At 26.5% G+C, this 25579-nt stretch overlaps 7 protein-coding genes across 22 annotated transcripts in view; 1 reads left to right on the top strand and 6 right to left on the bottom strand.

The window, feature by feature from the left end:
* Positions 1-3: 3 nt before the first annotated feature.
* Positions 4-2193, bottom strand: LOC122857721 (acetyl-CoA acetyltransferase). The gene is made up of 8 exons (XM_044160053.1): positions 2114-2193; positions 1990-2047; positions 1496-1617; positions 1314-1426; positions 1027-1226; positions 736-962; positions 485-673; positions 4-358 (listed from the first exon to the last, which is right to left on the bottom strand). Exons 1-8 carry the CDS (start codon positions 2117-2119, stop codon positions 77-79), a joined length of 1197 nt encoding a protein of 398 aa, XP_044015988.1. The 5' UTR covers positions 2120-2193; the 3' UTR covers positions 4-76.
* Positions 2194-2533: 340 nt separating this feature from the next.
* The window catches only part of LOC122857705 (MAP7 domain-containing protein 2), an 87162-nt gene continuing 64116 nt past the window's right edge, over positions 2534-25579 (top strand). For 6 of the 14 annotated variants that reach the window (XM_044160029.1, XM_044160022.1, XM_044160034.1 and 3 more), the window contains exon 1: positions 2561-2685. In XM_044160029.1, coding sequence (XP_044015964.1) covers positions 2640-2685 — 46 coding nt within the window. In that variant the 5' untranslated portion in view covers positions 2561-2639. Of the gene's footprint in view, positions 2686-7069; positions 7322-25579 lie in introns of those variants that run through there. The other 8 variants (XM_044160032.1, XM_044160023.1, XM_044160035.1 and 5 more) reach the window with 7 other exon arrangements.
* Positions 13656-15725, bottom strand: LOC122857715 (serpin B6-like). Its single transcript, XM_044160046.1, has 7 exons — positions 15512-15725; positions 15246-15428; positions 14942-15152; positions 14636-14850; positions 14361-14555; positions 14133-14271; positions 13656-14053 (listed from the first exon to the last, which is right to left on the bottom strand). Exons 1-7 carry the CDS (start codon positions 15587-15589, stop codon positions 13902-13904), a joined length of 1173 nt encoding a protein of 390 aa, XP_044015981.1. The 5' UTR covers positions 15590-15725; the 3' UTR covers positions 13656-13901.
* On the bottom strand, positions 16462-18573 carry LOC122857714 (serpin B6-like). The gene is made up of 7 exons (XM_044160045.1): positions 18340-18573; positions 18072-18254; positions 17762-17972; positions 17462-17676; positions 17178-17375; positions 16950-17088; positions 16462-16868 (listed from the first exon to the last, which is right to left on the bottom strand). Exons 1-7 carry the CDS (start codon positions 18415-18417, stop codon positions 16678-16680), a joined length of 1215 nt encoding a protein of 404 aa, XP_044015980.1. The 5' UTR covers positions 18418-18573; the 3' UTR covers positions 16462-16677.
* LOC122857716 (antichymotrypsin-2-like) lies at positions 18879-20856 on the bottom strand. 2 transcript variants are annotated; one of them, XM_044160047.1, is made up of 8 exons: positions 20838-20856; positions 20521-20625; positions 20238-20420; positions 19939-20149; positions 19662-19876; positions 19372-19563; positions 19165-19300; positions 18879-19059 (listed from the first exon to the last, which is right to left on the bottom strand). In XM_044160047.1, exons 2-8 carry the CDS (start codon positions 20596-20598, stop codon positions 18932-18934), a joined length of 1143 nt encoding a protein of 380 aa, XP_044015982.1. In that variant the 5' UTR covers positions 20599-20625; positions 20838-20856; the 3' UTR covers positions 18879-18931. The 2 variants fall into 2 exon arrangements, with proteins under 2 accessions (XP_044015982.1, XP_044015983.1); XM_044160048.1 differs by lacking the exon at positions 20838-20856 and adding an exon at positions 20728-20746.
* LOC122857713 (antitrypsin-like) lies at positions 20956-23560 on the bottom strand. 2 transcript variants are annotated; one of them, XM_044160044.1, is made up of 7 exons: positions 23256-23381; positions 23052-23176; positions 22806-22988; positions 22509-22719; positions 21939-22348; positions 21731-21869; positions 20956-21239 (listed from the first exon to the last, which is right to left on the bottom strand). In XM_044160044.1, the coding sequence occupies exons 1-7, from the start codon at positions 23263-23265 to the stop codon at positions 21100-21102; spliced, it is 1218 nt and encodes a 405-aa protein (XP_044015979.1). In that variant the 5' UTR covers positions 23266-23381; the 3' UTR covers positions 20956-21099. The 2 variants fall into 2 exon arrangements, with proteins under 2 accessions (XP_044015979.1, XP_044015978.1); XM_044160043.1 differs by lacking the exon at positions 20956-21239 and adding an exon at positions 21389-21557 and having other exon boundaries at positions 23256-23560.
* Positions 23564-25515, bottom strand: LOC122857711 (alaserpin-like). Its single transcript, XM_044160039.1, has 7 exons — positions 25409-25515; positions 25214-25338; positions 24750-25149; positions 24473-24678; positions 24202-24399; positions 23971-24109; positions 23564-23893 (listed from the first exon to the last, which is right to left on the bottom strand). The coding sequence occupies exons 1-7, from the start codon at positions 25413-25415 to the stop codon at positions 23739-23741; spliced, it is 1230 nt and encodes a 409-aa protein (XP_044015974.1). The 5' UTR covers positions 25416-25515; the 3' UTR covers positions 23564-23738.

The raw sequence follows: 25579 nt of genomic DNA, 5'->3' as shown, positions 1-25579 counted from the left end.
AATACTGTCATTTTTATCTTGATATTAAAAATGAATTATTTATAGAAAAATTTAAATACATCAATCAGTAAAAATATTATTGACGTTCAATTGCAATTGCAATTCCCATTCCTCCACCAATGCACAATGATGCAACACCTTTTTGTCCACCTGTACGTTCAAGTAAATGAATCAATGTAACCAACACACGACTTCCAGATGCACCAATTGGATGTCCAAGTGCAATTGCACCACCATTAACATTAACTTTATCAGCGTCAAGACCCAATTCTTTTAAACAAGCAATTGACTGTGCAGCAAATGCCTCATTAAGTTCATAAAGATCAACTTCATCTTTTGTCCATTTTGCTTTTTTCAGCTATAAAAAGAAACGACAAATAAAAAAATTCAATACATAATATAAATTATTCAGTTATAAAATTTGCAAATATAAATTATTTAAATTAGATGAATAATTGATTTTTTTATTTATAAAATTATTTACCACTAATTCAACTGCTGGTATTGGTCCAGTTCCCATGATTTTTGGCTCAACACCAGCTTGTGCAATTGCAATTATTTTAGCTAATACTGGAATTCCTTTTTCTTTGGCTTTATCAGATGACATCAATACAACAGCTGCAGCACCATCATTAATACCAGATGCATTACCAGCAGTAACTGTTCCATCATTCTTTAGAAAAATAAATAATTTTCATTAATTTATAATTTATTAATTATTATAAAATTTATTACCAAAAAAACTGGTCTAAGTTTTCCAAGACCTTGCACAGTTGTACCAAATTTTGGATATTCATCAGTTGCAATTGTAATTGTTTCTTTTTTGCTTTTAATTTCAACTGGTACAATTTCATTTTTAAAAAAACCAGCAGTCACTGCTGCTTCAGCTTTTTGTTGTGATAATGCAGCATATTGATCTTGTTCTTCTCTTGTTATTGAATATTCTTTTGCAATATTTTCAGCTTTAAAATATAAATTTAAAGTATTATTACTTCTTCAAGGTTTTTTTTTCTATATTAAATTTACCTGTTATTCCCATGTGAACTCCTGTAAATGCATCAGTTAAACCATCATAAATCATTGTGTCAATCATTTTCCCATCACCCAATTTAACACCATCACGAATCAACATTGCATGGGGACATTGACTCATACTTTCTTGACCACCAGCAACAATAATATCACTTTCTCCACTTTTTATTGCCATATAAGCATTTGTTATTGATCTAAAAAATAAATAATCAAATTAATTTATATTTCATTGTGTTTTTTGTTAATTGGTTGATTGACAATGATATATATTTTTTTTTTACTTTAATCCAGAGCCACAAAGCATGTTGACTAAATATGCTGGTACTGTTATTGGAAGCCCAGCTTTAATTGCTGCTTGACGAGCTGGATTTTGACCCTGATTTGCTGTCAGTGCCTTTTTAAAATTTAAAATTAAATTATTATCAATGTTTATCAATTGAATATATATTTTTTTTAAATTTACCTGACCCATGATGACTTCAGATACATCTGATGGCTTTAAGTTTGCTCTTTCTAAGCATTCTTTTATCACAATACTACCCAAGTCTGAAGATTTTAGTGATGACAACGACTTACAAAAGGCACCTTGAAATAATAAAAACAATATAATTATTAATATGAAAAAATAAAAAACAAATATCTATGAAATAATAGAAATCAATTTAAGATAAGAAGATTTAAAAAAAAAAAGATAACGGGATATTTGAAAGTGGGCCAGCATCATCAGCTGTTTCAAGTTAAAAAAAATCATCTAAATTATTTAAATAAATGATTATTAATTAAACAATTATCATGTTTAAAATAATAAATTTTTAATAATAAAAAAATCTGCATGTTATTGAGTAAAATTAAATTTTTAATTCATAATAATTATTTATTGGAGCAACAAGTAGTTATTATTTAACAATTAGTATTTTCATAATTAAAATATTTCCAAAAAAAAAAAAAACAACTTACCAATTGGTGTTCTAACTGCAGAAACAATAACAACATCTTGTCCAGCCATTATACAAAACTGTCAAGTATTTTAAAATTAAAATAATAAATATAAATTTTATTTAAAAAAAAATTATTCACGTACTGTCATCGACAATGGTGATAACGGAAATGAAGAAGAACTTGAAAGAGTGATGAATAAGACAGGAGCCACCACATTTTCCAAAGATAACATAAAAATATAAATAAAAATAAAAAAAAAATTTTTTTTTAAATAAAAAGTAATCAGGTATGCCCCTTAAAAAATATCCGTCCCTGGTGATGGAAAATAAAATACAAAAATAAATAAATAATATAAACAAACATATAATTACATTATAAACAAAAAAAAAAATTAATTTACAATATTATAATTAACAATAAAAATATAAATTTTCATATTGTAAATTTATATTAATTAATAATTAAGGAGAAAAAAAAAAAAAAATTATTGGAGCTCATTTAAGACATGTATATTTTTTGTTGAAATAAATATCACCAGATGTCGCATTGTGTCGCATATGATGGTGTGTGTGTCAGTGTGTGTGCGTGTCTCGTTTTCATCAGTTTTCATTTGTTTTTTTACCCATGAGTATTTGAGTGTATTTGAGTGTCGAGTGACTGGTGCTAAGATGGCCGACAACAAGGAGGAATTTATTGGGCACGTCGATTATCGAGGTAATTAAATAATAATACATTGTTTATTAACAATGTAACAATACTCAACAATACGATAATTATTAAAATTCAATTTGTGTTATGACAATCATCAAATATATTTTATTGTTGATGTAATAATATTGCCATCTGCACTTGATTTTGGAGCTCCGGGTCAACGAGCATGAAACGTCGCCGATTAGCAAATAAAAAAATACATATTAAATTCTAAAATTTTTTCTATTTTTAATAATTATCATTTAACGTCAAATAATTGTTGTTATTAGTCGTCAAGATTGTGCAGTTATTAATGTAAACCTAGTGTTGATTAATTTGGAGTAAATTTTTCTACATTATTAGAAAAAAAAAATAATGTAATTGTTTGTGAATGCGCGGCTTTTTTTTTTCTTTTTTTTTTTGACAGTTTTTAAGTGAAGTGAGATAGATATATTATAAACCAGGTGAACACACACATATTTAAAATGATTGCGTGTGATTGAGGTTTAACCCTCTCGTTGATAGTGAGAAGGAGGACATTTCAATGTCCTCAATTTTTTTTTATATTCTCAATTTATTATATTATTACGTCAAGATCATCGAAAAGTAAATGAAAAAAAAAAATCATCGTGTTGACTCATAGATGAGCAAAAATAACAAGTGAATAATTGTTTTAAATTTTTTTTTTTAATTCTCAAATGTTATAAACATTGTATATTATTTATTTTTATCAAGTTTTTTTTTTTGTGTGTCTTTGGGTTGGTATTTTACGACGCCAGACATGTGTTACTCTTTTCAACGACAGTCCTGGGATCCCACGTATTTTTATCCGCCCCCGAGTAAAAACTCACAAAAAAAAAAATGTTACAATTTTTTTTTTTTAATAACAAAAGTATTGTGTTTAAATTGGGATTATTATGAATTATTTAAATTACATATAAACATGGGTATTGAGGCAAAACATTGATCTAAATTTTAAATTAATTTTTTTATTAATTTTGTTTTTTATTTTTTTGCTAGGGTATTTTGACATGTCGCCGGTAGTCGGCTCTCTTGTCGATTTGCAAATATAATATTTTAATAATTTAATATTTAATATATGCTTCTTATCAATTTGCAAATAAATATTGTGAATATAAAAAAAATTATCTTCATGACATCAATGGAATGTTTGTGCATTTAAAAATGAATAATAATAATTGTCGGTTCGTTAATTTGATATTTTATTATTTTAATCACACGAGATTAAGATAAAAATTTATAATCCACCAAGATGATGAGCTTGCAAATAATTGTATCTAAATTTGCGTTGAGAAATACCAACACTCATATACTTTGGAATGATACTAACATTAGATCATGGCTGCTAAGTCGAGTCATCGCTTGTGCGCAAACTTAAATAGTCATTTTACTGTTTAGATTTTTTTTTTAAAATTTAAACTTCATTTATTTGTTATAAAAAAACATTGCAAATATTATTTTATTCATGATAATTATTGATAAAACATCTAGCTATTATCGTGCCCCAAAAAACAACCTTCAATATTTACCAAAAAAATTTATACGAAATAATTTCTTCGTGTTAAATTTACAGAAAATAATATTTTTTTTATCATGACATTATTTAGCCAAGTCACACCCTCACCTTGCGTGGTTCATTATCATTTTTTCAATATCCATTTAGAATAATTAGTAAAAATAAAAATAAAAAAATCATTCAAGGGTTGATAAAAATACTTTTATGTAAATTTAAATTGAAATTTCATTTTTTTTTTTTTTTGTTTCATTTAGATGAGTTATATTTAAATACAAAAAATAAACTTTTATTTATTTTTAAATCATAAAAATGGCAAATGGAATTTTTTTATTATTTATTCTCAGCTTGATGCTAATTTTACTTTTTTTTTTAAATTATATTTTCTTGTCGATAGTAACACCTGCAATGCCTGTTTTATTTGTATGTTTTTTTTTACCTCCACCTGGTTCTCGTTGTGCATGTGTGCAGTTAAACCCCCTTGTTGCAATTTACATCGCGCCCCCTCAATAGATCCATAAAAACCAGTATTCAATAATTTTATTTGAGCAAGTTATTCAAACGCATTTGAATAAAAAAACAAAAACAAAATTAGGTATTTAAAAAAAAAAAAAAAAAACAAATTGATCCTAATGGCTGGAAAATAAACTAATTGAAAATTAATAAATCACGTATGATTAGAAATTGAATGCTTGAATAGGTGTGGTGGAATTACAAGTTACTTTTTTTTTTTATTATTTTTATACAAAATATTGCTGCTCGACCATGATTATCCTCCGTTACATGAAATAATCACACATTGCGTGTCGAAGGTTTTCAATCGTGAAATTATCATGTTCATTTATTATTATTTTTTAAATAAATATTAAAAATATACAGGTGATGATACTTGATTTATTGAAAACACAAAAAACAACAAATAAATTTTCAATAATTTTAATGAAAGGCTAATTTTATTTTTTTTTTGGTAAATGTGTTTGTTTTATTTTAAATAATTGATTTAATTTTTTATTTATTTTTATTATTTATTTTTTTATGTAGTTTATTGTTGAAGGCTAATGATGATTATGGTTATTTTTAGTTTTTGATATTGATGAATGATTCAACAGCATTGACTGTTTTTTATTGATGAGGAGGAAAAAAATAATAATAAAAAATTAAAATGACGACGTTGGTTGTAAATTCAATGGGTTTTAACGATTTATCATATTTTTTTTTTGCTTTAACGAGAATTGTATATTTTTAGTGGTAAAGAAGTCATACAGGTAGATTTTTTTATATTGTATTAAATGAACAAAAGGTTTGGTCGGTTATTTCCGGATATCAAATTGTGTATACATGTCGAAAAATAAATTTTCATTTGAATCGAAATTTTTAAAACAATATAGCATTAATTACGAAAAATATTTTTTCAAGTTATATCTGACTTAGCTGTTATTTGTGAAAAAAAAAAAACAGAGTAATTTTTAATTGTTTTTTTTATCTTTGTATATCACGTTGGTACAAAAGTTTATTTATCTTTAAATTGATGTAAAAAAAAAAAGAAAAATTTGATTATCTTCAAAGTGCACGCAAAGCCCCATGAATTTGTTCTGAAAAACTAAAATTTTTTTTTATTGTTTTAAACTGTTTATTTGTCTATGAACACTGTTATCTCTGAAGGCTTTTACAAGCTTTCCTGTGGTGAATATTTTTAAATATACTAGAGTCATGTAGCTTGTAAAACTGGTCGATAATGTGGTAGAAACTCTCTAGACACTACGTCTCTTTATATCCAGATATTTGAATTTAATATTTTTTTTAAATTTAATTTTATATCCTATCTAAACAATAAAAACAATATTGTGATAAATTTATTTTTTAATTTTACAAATAAGGCGTGGTTGATAATAATTATTAGGTTGATTAGTAATTTCTATTTTTAGAATTTTTTTTTTTTTTCTATATAGAACAGTTGGTTAGTAAAAATTCAGTCAAAAATTATAGATAATTTAAAAACAAATTAATCATTAACATTGACATTAATTTATTTATTTGTTTATTGAAAAAAATATAAATTTTCTTTGTATATTTTTACCGAGAATTAGAACATTCATGATCGAACAATTTTATGAGTTCACACGATGCAATTGAAAATTAGCGCATGCGTCACGAGACAAAATGTCTAGTTGATTGTGTCAAACTGGTACTTTCTACAAATCAGCTGACATCTAGTCATGAAACTCTGACAGTTAACAGTCCTTTTTTGGTTTCAAAAAATTTTTAAAACTAATTTTTCTCTCAAACAAAATAACACACACAAAAACCTCGACATAAAAGAAAGTTTTTTTTCTATTTTCTATTATTTAAAAAAAATTAAAAATATATATATCATTTGTTGATTATTTATCAGTATAATTAAATTAATAAAATTTTCTACATTTAAAAAATTATAAAATAAATTTTTAAATTAAATAAAATACTTATACTTACTTGAAAATAAATTATAAATATAGTTTATAAAAAATTTTTAAATGATGATAAATGTAGTATATAAAATCATGATAAAATTATAATTTTTAATAATCGTAAATTATATTTATACGATATTTTGATGATCATAGAAATTTTATTATTAAAAAAATTTTACTTTCTTTAATTTTATTGGTTATTTTATTGAAAAATAAAAAAGTAGTATTAAAAATATTTTACTTGAAATGGAAATTGAGGTTTTTTTTTTAATTTTTACAAGTAGTAGCATATGAAATAGTTGCGGAAATAAAACGAAGGGTCAATTGCATCAGTGGTGATGATGACGATGGTGGTGGAAATGAGTAGTGGTGGTAGTTACTGAAAGATGCATTTTGGTAGGGGGTTGATTCACTCATTTATATCCGTTCACTTCGTTTCAAACTGTCGCGAACTTTACCTCGTAACTGTGTTTAAAAATTCATTGTTCAATCAAAAAAAAATCAGGTTTATCAATAAACTTAATAAACAATTAAATGTTTATTATAAAATTTAAAAAAACTAAATATTTTTACAAGTGGTTTTGAGGTGATTCCTCAGTGAATTTATTTTTCTTTCGATAAAAAAAAAAAATGGTGGTGATTATGTTTCCGGATTATGAACAGGATAGAAAATTAGGTACAATTATATTTATTTCAATGTAAAATAATATAAATAAAAAAATTCAAAAAAAGGGGCTTGTATTTCCGGTTACATTATGACTAAAGTTCTAGAAATATCGTTGTTATTTTTTAACGTTTAAAAATAATTTATAACTTTGTAGAAAAAGGAAGAAAAAAAATAAATAAATAACCCAACAAGTTTATTAAGATAAAAGCTGTCATATGATAAAATATTTAAATTAATTTTCCATTGAATTTAAATTTATATTGATGATATTTTAAACCGGAAATTTTCCGATATGATGAGAGTGTTAATAAAGATAATTGGAGGTTCTAATTTCGAATGAAACAGGTACCAAGGTTGTTGTTGATTCAAACAACTTTGTACATGCAAATAACTTTTTTTTTTATATAAAAAATATAAATATAATTTTTTTGTCGTTCTGGATAGACTGGCACGAGTTCTGAGATAGTTGTTTTTGTTGTGTGGTGCAACATCTTGACGTGAGCAGGAGAAAGATGAATTAAAAATGACAGTGATCATAGATCCGTGGGAATGTCTTTTGAAGCAATAACCCATAATTACTGTCCATTTTTAAATTGACTTTGTTTTTTTTTTCCTATTTTATTTTGATTTATTTTTTATTTTTTTTATTTTGTCACCAATTTTAATCATTTTTAAATTACAAGTTTAATTTTCGGGTCATTTGACGAGGTGAAAGTCCGGGATTCACCCGGTCCTAGGTCAATACTATTTATGAATCGTTGAGACGCATTTTATGCAACGACTAAAGCAGCAAAAGTTTTAAATAATTTTACTATAAAATAATTAATAAAATAACTTACAATATTTTAAAAAAAATATAAAAAAAAATTTAATTTAATTTATTTAAAAATAATAATTAATAATTTTTTTTTTTTTCTCTTTTCTGTTTTAGGTAAGTGATCAACAACACCATATTACTGTGTTAATTTAGACATTTGATTATTCTTATCGAGAGCATCTGTTGGGTAAGCTCATGATAAATTTAAATAATAGTAAAAAAAATTACACTTATTTCAATTATTAAATAACAAAAAAAAACATAAATATTTCCGTTAGTGATTCGCTTGCATTGACCTTACATTGTTTAGTTTATAAAAAATTAAAATTTATTTATTTTTAATTACCTTTTTTTTCTGCTGGTCATTAAAATACTCATATGCAATAACACAGTCACGTTTGTTGGGTCAGATAAATTCTAGCGGCTTTTTAATCCGTTAACATAAAAATTTTTATATTATTATTATAATAAATATTCGTCAAGCTCATTACAAATAGCAACAAAAGAAGAATATTATAATTTTTTTCTCTTACAAAAAATAATTAACATAACAATGTTAATAATTTATCAAAAAAATTCATAAATTTTAAGAAAGAAAGCTTTTTTTTTTCGACCTAATTTTGATGAACTTGATTCGCTTTTTTTTATTAACAATAGTAATTAAAATTATTGTTAATACATTGTCAAAATGATGAAGAAATTATTTAAATTTAAATAGATGATTTTATATTGCTACTTAATTCAATGTGCAATCTTTAGAGCATAAACAAAATGCAATTTAATGAATCACTCAATTTAAATATTACAATATTTCATTTAATTATTTCAAGTACCACCATATTACAATATTAATTTTGCTCAATTATGTGCATTAAACTGTTGAAAATAAACTCTCTTATATTGACCCAATTCCATATGAACTTTAGATAATCTAAAATTTTTTTTATTTCAATTAATTGCGAGTTACCCCTGTGGACACAGGATGTTTGTATTAAAATCTTCAGATTTATGAAGAAATTTTTTGATGAAATATTTTCCATGTACACATGTCTAACAACCCACATGCCATTTAACAGTCTTATTCATTTATTTTTCCGTTATTTTACACTTGTGCAATAATCATGTCAGTCGCCAACACACTTGTATAATTTTTACACAAAAATTATCTCCTTTTTAAATTATAAACAAGAAATATTTTGTGTTTGTTATAAATTAGTAAAGAAAATTTTATAAAGCAAACATTTTTTACATTTATCACATAATAAATCAAATAATTATTTTGTTTATTTGATGTGCCTTTGTGTCTCGAGTGGCTGTGGAAGGTCTAGCCATTTAATAAATGACCTCGCCCACATTCTATTACAAACAATTACATAATACCACAAAAGTCATAACCATATTTGTAAAATTTAAAATAAAAATACTTGAAATTTTTATAAATTTAATTCATAAATAATTACGAGGAAATATATAAATATAAAATATTATTTGCAGATGGGTTTTGATAGACTCAATTAAAGCCAGTTGAACTAGTTTACAATAATTTCTAAATATTTTTTTTCTATTGATTTATTTTTGTTATTATCAATAATCATTAAAGCTGATAAATTAATTTAATTTTTTTCCTTCTTTTTCTTACAATAAGCAACTTGGGAATTGATAAGTTGACTTTGTGTTGGTTAAAGTAACTCACCGTGTAATAAATAAAATAAAAAAAAAAAATAAAAAAAGGTTACGCAAGTCTTCCGGAAATGTATTACATCAATGTGTGTGGTGCTATGTCAGTTGCGAGTTGGAGATATGTACTACAAGCAACATCGTACTAAACGTAAACCTGTCTATATAAATTTTTTTTATTTTTTTATTTTTTCTCGTTCACCTTTGCTAGGACGGTCGGTGATCTTCAAGGTCAAGGCAAAGTCTTCTCGTGGCAAAAAAAAAAAAAGTATTCAAGAAGCGTCGATGCGTGTTCTATACCAAGTTGGCTGGTATATTTATCATGATGCAAATTCAATTGTATACTGGCTTAGTGAAAATTATTTAACCAAGCAGTGTTAAAAAAAAATAGCATTATTTATAGACGAAATATTCAAGTAATTATATTTTTTTTTTTCATCAACAAAAGTACAATGCTGCAATTGTTTTAGAAATTTTCTTTTATTATTAAATTATCAATTTAAATTTCATTATCAATGATAGTTATTGGAATGTAAATTTAATAGCAATTTATTTATTTATTTATTCATTTGTTTTTGTTTATATTTGCAAGCTTTAAATGTTTGTCGAGTAAAACCGGTCACCAGTTACGATTATTATCGTGAATGTTGAAGCGGCTTATCACGACCACATGATCTCTTTAGAACGTCTCTTTTAATCGAATTTTCAAGTTTTTAAAAATATCGTTATTAATACATGCTTGATATTTATTCAATTGCCATTATTTTTTGCTTATTTTAAATTAAGTTTTTCATTTATTTTTTTTTTAAATAAAAAACCAATTGAAATAAATAATTAAAGTATTTTAAAATCTTGAAAATCAATTTGAATTTTAGTGGTTAATAATTTTTTTAAAATTAAAAATTTCATTATCATTTTTATCTTGATAATTTGGTTTATATGAAATGTATGTGGTCGTTGTTTTTTTGGTCGATGTTAACTGGCTATTTTGGCGCCAAGTTTCGGGCAACTGCGGCGGCATTCCATTCGATGGAACGCAAAGCACACGAACACTTAATTCAAAATAATGCCCCTGGGTATATACATATTCTTCCTTTTGAAATTCTCACACCAAAAATTTATTCCAACAAAAAATTCTACCAATAATAAGCCACGTGTTTTAAAAATATATTTTTAAAAAATATTTAAAACAAAGATAAATAAATAATTAAAAAACAAAATTCTCAACTTCAACAACAAAAAAATGATATAAATTTTCATTAAAGTCTCAAGAATTTTATGTCATGTTGAAGATTTTTCAAGACAGCTCATTTCTTTTTAATTTTTTTTATTTATTTTTTCTTTAATTTTCATATTTTTGCTAAAATTTTCAATTTTTTTGCTAAACTTGATGATGTTGGCTGATGGCATCAAGGTCGCTTACTTTTCTTGATATGCAAGATTAGAAAGTAGCCAATGGAAGCTAAAAAAGTCACGTAAACTCTCCAATAAAAAATAATAAAAAAAAACCAAAAATGAATCATCATATTTGTATGCATCTTTCTTCAATTGATAAAATAAAAATAAACACAGTTATCATCAAAGAAAAATATGACAATGATAATTAAATTTCAAGCATTATTTTCTTTTTGTTATTTACTTTAAAAATAAATTTCTCATTATTTAAAATTACTGATTAGATTATCACGTGACCTCTGAACTCAAGCAATATCAGTTAACTTATTCTCTCAGGTTCTACTTATTTAATATTTTTTATCCTTTTTATTTTCAACAAGAGAAAGCTTCATTGTTTCTCTTCAAAATTTAATCAACTTTAACATAAATTCATGGCTTTTTTTTTGTTCAAAAATTTATTTATTTATTTAATGCTACGAGTTGATGATAAATTTCCTAGATTATGCTTATTTCAATTTGAGATAACAGTCACAATAATAATGTTTTAGAGAGCAAAAATAAATTATATGAATTTAAATGAATAAAAAATATGTATGACTTGATGATAAGTTGCTTGATTGTTAGTTGGCACGATCGACTTATATAGATTTATATTGATCATTGCTTGGGTGAATTATTTTTTTTTCTTGCAAATTTGTTTGCTTGTTTCCAAATATGTATTGCAAAAAAATAAAAAAAAAATAAAAGGATTATACACGTGAGAAAAGCAGCAAGTTATATATGGGCCCTCAAGTCGAATGCGATTAAATTTTGTTGGATAAATAGCTTCCCCTCAAGCTGTTTATAGGAACGTGAGAGTGATCTTGTAAATTTCAAGAGGGTCAAGTGTGAATTTACATTTTCAAGGCCATATATCAATTATTTTTTTAGACTTGATTGAATCCATATTATATTTTTAATTCAATTTTATATTTTGTTGCATTGAAAAATAGTTATAGATGTAAATACGTGTTTTATTACCTCATGCATAACGATTTGAAATACGTTTTATTCGGTATCTTGTGATTACAATATGCGGCTTCAGTGGCCGACCGTTTTGGTGGAATGACAAGGGGTGGCTGACGGTCAAAATAGGTGGATGAGGTAATTTAACTTACCTCATCGCATAACGATTCAAAAATAGGCCCAATCGATTTGTATTGATGCCTAAATAAAGAAAATAATAATGACCGACCATTTTAGGGCACTTTTTGATTTGACCAAAAAAGACAAGTTTTAACAAAAATAGCTAAGAACAGGTAAGTAGACTTACCTCATCATAACTGATTTGAAATAGGCCCAATCGATGGATAATGATGCCCTGAACACGAAAATAATACTGGCCGACCATTTTAGAGGACACTTTTTAATATTACCGACCAAAACTGCAAAAGGTGAAAAATGGGAGTAAGTTAACTACGCATAAATAGCATAACTGGGAAATAGGCCCAATCGATTGGTAATGATGCCCTGAATACGAAAATAACAATGGCCGACCATTCAGATGGAACTTTTTTGATGGCCGACCAAAAAACTCTAAATCTTAAGGACAAACATAAAAACTTGGAGTTTTTTGGTCGGCCATCAAAAAAGTGCCCTCTAAATGGTCGGCCATTATTATTTTCGTATTCAGGGCATCGTGATTTTATTTTCATCATTATACGATGAGGTAGATAACCTCGACACTGCTCCAATTGCGGTTTTGATTTACGACAAAGAAGATAGCCGCAAAATGGTCGGCCATCAGCCTGATGTTCGGCATATTAAATCGGTTGGCTTCAAATACGTAATGCGAATCACTTTACCTCATTACCTTCCTTTGTTAAAACATGAAACTGGTCGGCCATCCAATGTGGCCATTGTAGCCACTGTATTGAAACGTGGTACAATCATTGGGCTATTTTTAGTCGTTGGCGATGAGTGGCATAAATCGCACCTGCTGAACGTCGGCACCCCGCATTCATTCATGAGAATTTGCGCTGTAAATCATGCTCGGAGAGCCTGGCCTGACACAAATCGTTATGCAGTGGTATAACTCAATATATATGTAAAAATACGTGTAATATATATTTAAAGAGATTTACAAGTTGATTATGTTCTTGTCCAATGTTTTAAATGTTGTCGTTGTATGTTATTCGTGGGAATGCAATGTGCTGCACATTTTAGCTTGGGTTATCGCTCAAGACACAACCGAGAAATTACACATATCTTTCGTCGCAATGGACCTAAGATAATAACTTTCTCTATGTTGTTTGTATATCATAAATTTAAAAGCGACAATGACCATTTGATACATTTAATTTTTTTTTTAACAATAAAGGATAAGGTAATAATTTATAATAATAAAAAACAACAACAATATACAGTATTTTTAATTTTTATTGTGCACTTTAAAAGTATATTATAATTTGGAAGAATGACTGTTCGACAAGGGATTACTAAAAAACATAGAGAGATAACAAATTTACTATGAAATTTTTTTTTTTTAAACTATTACTCATACAAGAAATTTAAAAAATAACACGTCATTTTTGTGATAATATTAAAATAGGACAAATGAGTCACAAATGACTGAATTAGACTGTTTGTTAATCTATTGTTGCCGAGTTTTAAATAGCTGCGTGCATGTAGCGTGGAAAATAACTGATAATTTAGACAATATTAAGACGAACTACGAGAAGGATCTACAACTCGAGCATTAAAAAGTTGTGTGCCTGTTTTTGTTGCAACAATAGCACAGAAGAAAGGCCGGTTAACGATAAATTCAGGCTCTGGTCGTCGTGGTGCTGCGCATCGTCCTTTCATTAATACAACTAGAATAAAAAATAAACAATATTATTAAGACAAATAACAAATTTGGTTTACAATAATTGAAGGCCTGCAGCATCTTACCTGTAACAGCTGCAGCTTCACTACCCTCTTCTTTAACTTCAATAAAAGCTTTTTGAATTACTCTATCAACAGAAAGAGGTTCGTTTGAAATACCAGAAAAGTCAGCTTTCTCAATATCAAACATATCAATCATACCCAACTGAAAAAAATTCACGTAACAAATCACAATCTCAATAATAAATTTTTACGTAAGTTAAATAGAAAACGAAATCATGAATAATTTTTTACCTTGGCTAGGGTGCTGCCAAGTGCTATTCTGCTTTCAATTTTAAATTTTGGTAATTTTAAAATTATTTTTTCTTTTCCATGAGCATGCAACTGCTGGAAATTAATTTCGTGTAAATTTTCTTCAATGGTTTTTAATCCATCAATTTTGTTTGGAAGAATGATGAACATGCTCATTGCATGTTCTTGACTGTTACCCTGTTGATAAAAATAAATTTCAACTAATTAATATTTTCATGTATAATGTATGATTTAATTTTTTTTTTTTTTTTACAAACCTTGTAAGGGAGTTCTACGTATGTAGCATCAAGTTTTGCGAGACGACCAAAATTATATGCAGCTTTTTGTTCCATCATTGATACGTTTTTTTGCCTTTCGCAATCGATATTAAATGGTTTTAGTTTTGTTTTTTTGGCATCAAACTTATTTTTCCAGCTTCCTTTGAAGTAAATCGCATTGACGATTGCCAGTTTTGTATTCGGTTCAATATCATCTGTTGAAGATTAGATAAAATAATCATGAATATGTATTGATAAAAAAAAAAATAAATAATTTTAAGCTATGATTCATATTATATGACTCACTAGGTTGTAGAACGTCTTTTATTCGGTTATTGGTTTTAATTTCACACCAATCGTTAATTATTTTTCGAGCAGTTTGACTTTGTCTAAAATCAACCAACTCTAATTCTGATCTGAAGAAATCCTTTGTTATAGAAACAAATGGACTATGTATTTGCAAGTTTTTATTTACAAATATTTTGTTGGCAATATTTAGTTGAACATTTTCAACTGCCTGAAAATATTGAATATAAGTCATATTTTATGCTGCATTATATTTCAAAAATTATTAAACAATTGTGTTTATTATTAATTAGTGATTACTCACATTAAACGTGTCGATGAGATGTTGATAACCTAATTTATTTACTTCGTCATTTTCACACAAATGCAGTGTTGAACGTATTTCTTTTTCGGTATTATTTCTTGCTCCAAAAGCTATCATTGCAACTGCCATTGAAGCACTGATTGGTGAGCAAATAAGATTACTTTTTTCATTTTCAGTAACAGTCTGAAAAATATTTTAAAAATTTATTTATGCCATTAACTTGAGAAATTTTTTTAAAAATTATATTCGTTATTTTAGTACGTTACCTTGTAAAAATTTGTTGAAAAAAGTACAATATTTTTTGCCACAATTGATAAGTTGTCTTGGTTTTTTGAATCAGACATTTTTTTAAAAATATATTGCAAGTTACTCAAGTATTTCTTTCGGTCAACGACACGTCACGATATTACACAAAAGAAGGCAATAGTGTCAAAAATTATTATAATAGGTTTTTTATATGAATGTGTTGGTTGTGCTGCTTTGAGCTGCTCACACTAACTGAATAATACACCTCGGCGAGTTTAATGTACTGGCTTTCCTATCATATCCCTGGTGAGCTTCCACTACCCAAAAAAAAAAAAAAAAACATGTATAAAGATAACATTCGAGTGAGCCACGTCAGTTTGATGTGTTGTCAAAAATAATATATGACTAATTAGTTATTAGTAAAAACACGTCAATAGATTTCGTCAAATGATGAAACAACTAGCCATATTTCATTTTTATTATCAATTTTTTATTTTATTTTCTAAACAACAAATAATGATAAATGCATAAAGTAATCTAAAATGATTTTTATTTATTTTCAAATTTCTCCGACCACTTGCATTAAATACATTTTTTTTTTCTTTATTAATTATACAATATTTATAATTATAGTGAAGGATCTATAATGTTGTTCTGAATAAACGAGTTTTTGTAATTTTAGCAACAATTGCTGCTAAAAAAGACCTGTCCACTGAAAAACATGGTCGCATGTCATTAGCATTATTTGTATTTCTAAAATCACAATTAAAAAAATTAAGGATCATTAAAAATAAAATTCTAAATAAGAAAAAAAAAAAATAATAATCATCATTTCCATATAGAATAACTTTCTCCATGTTGTTTGTATATCATAAATTTAAAAGCGACAATGACCATTTGATACATTTAATTTTTTTTTAACAATAAAGAATAAAGTAATAATTTATAATAATAAAAAACAACAACAATATACAGTATTTTTTAATTTTTATTGTGCACTTTAAAAGTATATTATAATTTGAAAGGATGACTGTTCGACAAGAAATTACTAAAAAAAAAAAAAAAATGGAAAGATAACGAAATTACAATGGAAATGTTTTTTCAAACGATTACTTATACCAGGAATTTAAAAAATAACACGTCACTTCATGATAATATTGAAAAAGGAAAAATGAATCACAAATGACTAAATTAGACTGTTTGTTCCATCGTAACATGTTTTGTTGTCGAGTTCTAATGAGCCATGAGAATGATCTACAACTCGAGCATTAAAAAGTTGGGTGCCTGTTTTTGTTGCAACAATAGCACAGAAGAAAGGCCGGTTAACGATAAATTCAGGCACTGGTCGTGGTGCGCATCGTCCTGCTAATAATACAACTAGAATAAAAAATAAAAAATATTAGTATAAGACAAATAACAAATTCGGTTTATAACAATTGAAGACCTGCAGCATCTTACCTGTGACAGCTGCAGCTTCACTACCCTCTTCATTTACTTCAATAAAAGCTTTTTGAATTACTTTATCAACATAAAGAAATTTATTTGAAATACCAGAAAAGTCAGCTTTCTCAATATCAAACATATCAATCATACCCATCTGAAAAAAATTAACGTAACAAATCACAATCTCAATAATAAATTTTTACGTGAGTTAAATAAAAAACGGAATCATAAATAATTTTTTACCGTGGCTAGTGTGCTGCCAAGCTGTATTGTGCTTTCAATTTTAAATTTTGGTAATTTTAAAATTATTTTTTTTGCATATCCATGAGCATGCAACTGCTGGAAATTAATTTCGTGTAAATTTTTTTCAATGGTTTTTAATCCATCAATTTCATTTGGAAGAATGATGAACATGCTCATTGCATCTTCTTCATTTTTACTCTGTTGATAAAAATATTTTAATTAATTACTATTTTCATTTTCTGATGTAATATATGATTTAATTTTAATTTTTTTATTTTAAAAACCTCGTAAGGGAGTTCTACGTATGTAGCATCAAGTTTTGCGAGATGACCAAAATTATATGAAGCTTTTTGTTCCATCATTAATACGTTTTTTTGCGTTTCACGATCGATATTAAACGGTTTGGGTTTTGTTTTCCTGGTATCAAACGGATTTTTCCAGTTCCCTTTGAAGTAAATCGCATTGACGATTGCCAGTTTTGTAAGTGGTTTAATATCACCTGTTGAAGATTAGATAGAATAAGCGTGAATATATTGATAAAAAAAAAAATTATTTTAAGCTATGATTCATATTATGTGACTCACCAGGTTGTAGAATGTCTTTTATTCGGTTATTGGTTTTAATTTCACACCAATCGTTAATTATTTTTCGAGCAGTTTCACATTGCTTGAAATCAACTAACTGTATTTCTGATCGAAAGAAATCTTTTGTTATAGAAACAAATGGACAATGTATTTTTATGTCGTTAGCTATAAACAATTTGTTGGCAATATCAAGTTGAACATTTTTAACTGCCTGAAAATATTTATACACATATTGTTGATAATTAATATTTCATGTTGCATTGTATATTTGAAAATAAATAAACAATAATTTTTATTATTGATAACTTACATTGAACGTGTCGATGAGTTGTTGATAACCTAATTTATTCACTTCATCATCTTCACTCAAATGCAGTGCTGACCGTATTTCTTTTTCGGTATTATTTCTTGCTCCAAAAGCTGTCATTGCAAGTGCAATTGAAGCACTGATTGGCGAGCAAATTAAATTACTTTTTTCATTTTCAGTAACAGTCTGAAAAATATTTTAAAAATTTATTTATGCCATTAACTTGAGAAATTTTTTTTTTTAAATTGTTTTCGTTATTTTAGTACGTTACCTTGTAAAAATTTGTTGAAAAAAGTGCAATATTTTTTGCCACAATTGACAAGTTGTCTTGGTTTTTTGAATCAGACATTTTTTTAAAAATATATTGCAAGTTACTCAAGTCTTTCTTTCGGTCAACGACACGTCACGATATTACAGAAAAGAAGGCAATAGTGTCAAAAATTATTGAATAGGTTTTTTATATGAATGTGTTGGTTGTGCTGCTTTGAGCTGCTCACACTAACTGAATAATACACCTTGGCGAGTTTATGTACTGGCTTTCCTATCATATCCCTGGTGAGCTTCCACTACCAAAAAAAAAAAAAAGAACATGTATAAAGATAACATTCGAGTGAGCCACGTCAGTTTAATGTGTTGTCAAAAATAATATATGACTAATTAGTTATTAGTAAAAACACGTCAATAGATTTCGTCAAATGATGAAACAACTAGCCATATTTCATTTTAATTATCAAGTTTTTATTTTATTTTCTACACAACAATCAATGACAAATACATAATAATATTTTTATTTATTTTCAATCTTCTCTGGTCACTTGCATTAAAAATATTTTTTTTCTTTTTTATTGCAATAAAATTTATAATTATAATGAAGGATCCATAATTCTTGTTGTAAATAAACAAGTGTTTGTATTTTTAGCAACAATTGCTGCTAAAAAAGGCCTGTCCACTGAAAAACGTGGTGGCATGCACATCAGCATTATTTGTATTCCTAATATCACAATTTAAAAAAACAAACATCATTAAAAATAAAATTCTAAATACAAAAAAAAAAAATAATAATCATTTTCATATAGAATAACAATTAAAAAATTACCTGTAACTGCAGCAGCTTCAGTGCCCACTTCATTGACTTCAATAAATGCTTTCTGTATAATTTTACTGACCTTCAATGGACTGTCAGAAATACCACTAAAATCAGCATTGTCTTTAAATGCATCTTCAATTCCCATCTAAAATTTATTTTTATTATTATTATCAAATCATCACAAAAACAAAAAAATTAATAAAAATAAAACACTACTTTTTTCATCACATCTCCAAGATCAAATGAACTTTCAAATTTAAACTTGGGCAAAATTAAATCCATAGAATACTCTGAACTATTTAATTTCGAAAAATCCACTTTGTGAAAATTATCTTCAATTTTTTTAAGACCATTTATTTCGTTTGGAAGAATTATAAACATACTCAAAGCATCTGTTTCATCATTGCTCTGTAAAAATAAATTTAATTAAAATACAATTTCCCCAATTCACAAGAGCGAACAAAAATATATCAAGTCAGCTTCAAATTAAATTATATTTTCTATACCTTGTACGGTAGCTCAAGATAACTTGCATCAAGTTCTTCAAGAATTCCATTATTATATAATCCATTTCTAAACATCATTGGTACTTGTTTTGTTGTATTTTCATCAACATTAAAATCACGCATTCTTGTGTATTCCGGGTTGAATTGGTTTGCCCAGCTTCCTTTGAAGTAAACAGCATTTACCATCACCAATGCAGTACTTGCATCAACATCACCTAAACATAACATCATTATTATTATTTTCTTCTCAAAATAATTTCAATAATAACAATCTCACCTGGTTTGATTAGATCTTTTATATGATTATTTGTTTTTTCCTCACACCAAGTGTTGATTGTCCTACTTGCCAAGACGTTATCATTAAAATCAACATTTTCAGTTGTTGACTTAAATGACGATTCAGTTATCAATTTAAATTCACTTTTCAATTCAAATCCATGTCTTATAAAAATCTTGTTTGCCAAATTAAGTTGCACCATCTTGTAGTTCTTAATATTAAATTAAAAAAAAAAATCATTTAATACACCTTAAATATTTACAATAATAAAAATAATATTTTTAATTTATTAAACTCACATTGAGCGAGTCAATAAGTAATTGAAAACCATTTTTATTGATTGTGTCATTAGCAGGTAGTTGTAAAATTTTTTTCAATTCATTTTTTGTATTATTTCGTGCTCCGAAGGTCACCATTGATAGCACCAATGACACACTAATTGGTGAACAAATAATATTTTTTTTTTCATTCTCAGCAAGTATCTAAAGAACAAATAAAAATAATACAAATTAATTGTCATTAGTATAACCTTTATTGCGTGTCAATATATTTTTTAAATAAAAATAAACACAAAATCAATACCTGGTAAAATTTAGATGAAAAATGATTGATGCTTTTGGTGATATTGCGTAGAGAGTCTTGATTCGTTGGATCAGACATGTTAACTATTGCCAGTTAAAATCCCAACTGAAATAAAAAATATTTAAAATGTCGATGAGTTATTTTTTTTTATAACTGTTGTACGGTAAAAACGAGCAAACAGTCAAATCATGGTGGGAGAATGTGTACATGTTCTGAAAGATAAAAATGGCCAAGTGACGTAATTCTGCGCAATCGTGGGTGATTCATACAAGTCTAGATGATGATGAACACAATATTAAAATTGAAAATAAAATTACCACTCAAGTATTTATTGTCTCATCGATTTTATACATATCAGTTTTATCAAATCTTGATGATAAAAAACACGCCAGCTTGATTTATCTGAGGTAAAAAAAAAGGAGAAATAAAAACAACTGAAATATCAATATTTAATGAAATATTTTTATTGATTTTTTTAAGTAAAAAATACACGTTGACATTACTGGAAATAGAAAATAATTAAAACCTGAGTTATCGTTTATAGATTGTTTAAAATATTATTGATAAATATTTGTTGGTCTAGTTAACTGGTAATTTAACATGTCCCTGGAATAGAACAGTGTTGGTGGCTTGATGAACAATGGCATACATAAATGGCTTATCAATATTGATAATGATTGGTGGATCAATTCGTAATGAAAATGTTTGAATAACAGCAGCTAAAACAAAAAAATAAATAATATAATTTATCATTTTTTTTTTGTCATTTTATTTGTCATTTTATTTTTCATATTATAAAATTACAGTTCATGCATTAATTTTTTTATTTTATATTAGTTAAATTAATAATTGTTAGTATTTTTTTTTATTTTTCAAATGGTTATATTTAGTTTGTTAGCATGTTGGATTATCAACTTGTCCTTGGAATAATACAGTATTTGTTGGTCCATGCAATATTGCAAAAATAAATGGTTTATCAATTGTAAAAAATATTGGAGGTGTTGGAGGAGCGGGATAACTTTTAATCATAATTATACCTGAAATAAAAAAATATATATATTTATCTTTTTTAGCACAATTTACATTATGATTCATTAACTTTTGTGATGAAGAAAAAAATGTTATTTGATAAATGAGCTATCATGAAATTTATCTTTACGTGACAAATCAGTAAAATTTTATTTAATGAATCACTTATTAAATATTATACCTGTAGCTGCAGCTGCTTCACTTCCTTCTTCATTGACCTCAATAAAACCTTTTTGTATAACTTTACTTATTTTCAATGGTACTTTTTTAGTTATTCCAGTGAAATTTGCATTGTCAGTAAACATTTCACTCATTCCCATCTGCAACGAAATACAATCAATTACTTATTTCCAAATAAATTATTAAATTATAATTAATAAAATTTATACCTTCATAAGAGTTGATTGCAAATCAATGCTACTTTCAATTTTAAATTTTGGTAGTCTCAATTCAACTGGTCTTCTGTAACCAGAATCACGAACAGTTTGATAATTAATTTGATTTAATTTATCTCCTGATTTTTTAAGACCATCAACAGTATTTGGTAGAATAATTATCATGCTTATTCCATCATTTTCATTATCACTTTCATAATCAATCTCAACAAATTGTGCATCATGCTCATCAAGTGTACCATAATTTAAATTGTCTGACTTGTACATCATTGGTACATCAATGCTTGAATTATCACCAGTAAAAAATGCTTTATTAATTGTTTCACTTGAGTCAAATTTTTTTTTCCAATTTCCTTTGAAGTAGACAGCATTTATCAATACAAGTGCAGCATTACCAAGAATATCTATAAATTAATTAAATTTAAATTTCGCATTATTATTATCATTTATCAGTACGTGTTTTTTACTTTTAAAATTTATTTTTTTATTATTTAAAATACGTGTTTTAAATACACAAACAAATCATTAATGTCAACATGAAAATAACCAGTCAAAATGACTCACCTGGTTGAATAATATCCTTGATACGATGTTCAGTATTATTTTCACACCATTCGTTAATTTTTTTACTTGCTAAATCAGCATTTTTAAAATCAATACTTTCAATTTCAGATTTAAAATTAACTGATGTTGTTTTTATAAATTCTGGTTCTATATCAAATCCAGTTGTTGTATAAATTTTATTTGCCAATTTTAAATTTACTTTTTTAACACTCTAAATTAATTTGTAAAAAAAAAGCTATTATCAAACAAGTTTTAATGATGAAAAGGGAGATTAGTAATTGATTTTTTAAAACTCACATTGAGAGTAGTGATAAGTGATTGATATCCATTTTTGCTTATTTGTTGGTCACCTGGTAAATGTAATGTAGAACGCATTTGTTTTTCTGTATCACCACCAGCACCAAATGATGCCATTGATAAAACAATTGCAGCACTTATTGGTGATGTGATAATATTTTTATCATTATTTGTTGCAATACTCTAAATATAAAATAATATTAAAATTATAAATTGTATATGGAACAATTGAAAAAGTCATTTAACCTTGTATAAATTTGCTGAAAATTCATTGACACCAGTTGAGACAGCTCTAAGATCAGTAAAATTATCAGCTTTTGATTGATCAATCACCATCATCATCATGATCACTCCAATTGTCAATAAAAATTCTAAAAACAAATGAAAAAATAACAACGTTATATCTGTCAATTTAAATTGATGATAAAATATATTTTTTAAATCACTCACGACGTGTCATTTTTAAAATAATAATAATTTTTTTATATTTATTATTGAGTGTGGATTTTGTTACTTTGTATCGGGGCTTATCGGTCTGTATCGTTTGCAAGACTCAAGCTATACTAATCCTTGGCGAATTGACCTCGGCTATATAACACTCTGAATGTTGGTTCCCTCTCTCACTAAAATCATACGAGTATTAGTATTTTTTTTTTTTCAAGTTAAATAACTATTATATATTTGTTAAATTTATATATATTTTTATTTTATTTGCGCGATGATGTGTGGTGTTTGTTGAGAATAAAATATAACCTACTTTTTCATTGCTTTGTGTATTGATATTAATTTATTGATATTGATTTATTTATTCATTTTTTTTTCTTTATATAAATATACATATATAATAATTTATTATTATTCTTTTCGAGACAAACTTCGTTGTACATTTATTTTTATTTTACCGTGGTAAAATTTTAAAATTAATTTATATAATTATTCGGGTTTTGGATCAACACAACGTCCGTAGAAAACTAAATTTTCGACATTATCTTTGATCATCATAATGGAAAATAAAAACGGACGATTTATTGCAACATGAATTTCTGGTTCTTCGTGTACAACGAGTGATGTTGGTACAATTTGAATTCCTAAAAAAATATTTTTTATAAATATTTATTTACTTGATATAAATTTTGAATAAAAAAGAAAGATAATTTTTTTTTACCAGTTGCTGCTGCTGCTTCTGTTCCCTTTTCATCAACTTCGATAAATGCTTTTTGTACAGCCTTGGTGACCTTCAATGGCTGACTATCACTTATACCAGTAAAATCAGCTTTATCACTAAACATGTCGTTCATTCCCATCTGCAAAATACGAAACACATTAAAATAAAATTACCCAAAGAATAAAATAAAAAAACAATTAACTGTTTAGTATATAGAAAAAAATTTTAAACCTCTTTTAAAAGTGGTTCGATGTCAATGGTGCTTTCTAATTTAAACTTTGGCATGTCAAGATGTAAATGTTGTAATTTTCCACCAGCAATTGCTTCTTCCCATTTGACATTACCCATGTTAGTCTCAATGCTTTTCAATCCATTTATCTCATTTGGAATGATAATGAACATGCTAAATTGTTCCTTATCCTTATCACTCTAAAATAATTCGTGTATTTTAAATTAAAAAGAAAAAAAGCTATACAGTTTAATGTTTAATTTTTTTTAATACCTCGTATGGAAGAATAACGTATTTTGCATCAACACCAGTGAGATCACCGTACATAAATTGTCCATGTCCATGCATTGTCGTAACATTTTTACTCTCTTTGTCATTTAAATTAAAAAGCGCCTCATTTTTACCGCCAAATGGTTTTTTCCAATTTCCTTTGAAATAAACTGCATTAACTAAAACCATTGAGCTGTCTTTTACATCATCTAAAAATTAAAAAAACAATAGAATTAATTATCATTGTGATATTAATTAACAGTAAAATTATTTTACTTACCTGAAGAAACAAGATTTTTAATACGATTATTCGTTCTTGATTCAACCCAATCATTAATTTTTTTACTGGCTTCATCTGGATTATTTTGAAAATCAAGATTATCAGCTTCAGCACGAAATACTTCTTTAGTTGTATCTTTAAATTCTTTTTTCATTTCAAATCCAGATTTTGTAAATATTTTATTTGCAATTTTAATATCAACTTTTCTTGGTTTATCTAAACCTTCATTGATACGTTTTAGTACACTTTTAGTAACATCATCTGATTCTGGTAAATTAAGAGCTTTTTTTATTTCAAGTTTTGTGTTTCCACCAGCTCCAAGGTACAACATAGTCAATGCCAGCCCAGTACTTGTTGCAGATGTTATAATATTTTTGCTATCTGAATTTTTTGTTATTATCTAAAATTTTAAAATTAATGGACAATTAATTTTTGAATGATTGAATTAAATTAAAAATACATACACTTGACCATTTGAAACCAAAATTTTTCATTCCTTCAGCAAGTTGATGTACTTGAGGATTGTCTGATGTCGGTGCAGTTTGTCCAAACGAGACAATTCCCAAAATAACACCAAACAATATTGTTACTGTAAATTAAAAATTAATTATAAAAAATCTGGTGATTTTTTTAAAAATAATACAGTAATTATTACGTACACTTCATGTTGATGAGTGTCCGTCTTCTCAGTGGGCAGCTTCTGTCGACTATGAAACATTGCTGATTATTTTGTCGCCTTAAGTAGCTGACGAGTTATCACTTTTGGTTGCCCGAGGGGAAAAAATAATAACAACAAATATTGTATATAAAAATTCAATGATACATTATAG

Source organism: Aphidius gifuensis, linkage group LG5 (genome assembly GCF_014905175.1).
Source record: "Aphidius gifuensis isolate YNYX2018 linkage group LG5, ASM1490517v1, whole genome shotgun sequence".
Classification (NCBI taxonomy): Eukaryota; Metazoa; Arthropoda; class Insecta; order Hymenoptera; family Braconidae; genus Aphidius; species Aphidius gifuensis.
This window is presented reverse-complemented; position numbering and strand designations above follow the sequence as displayed.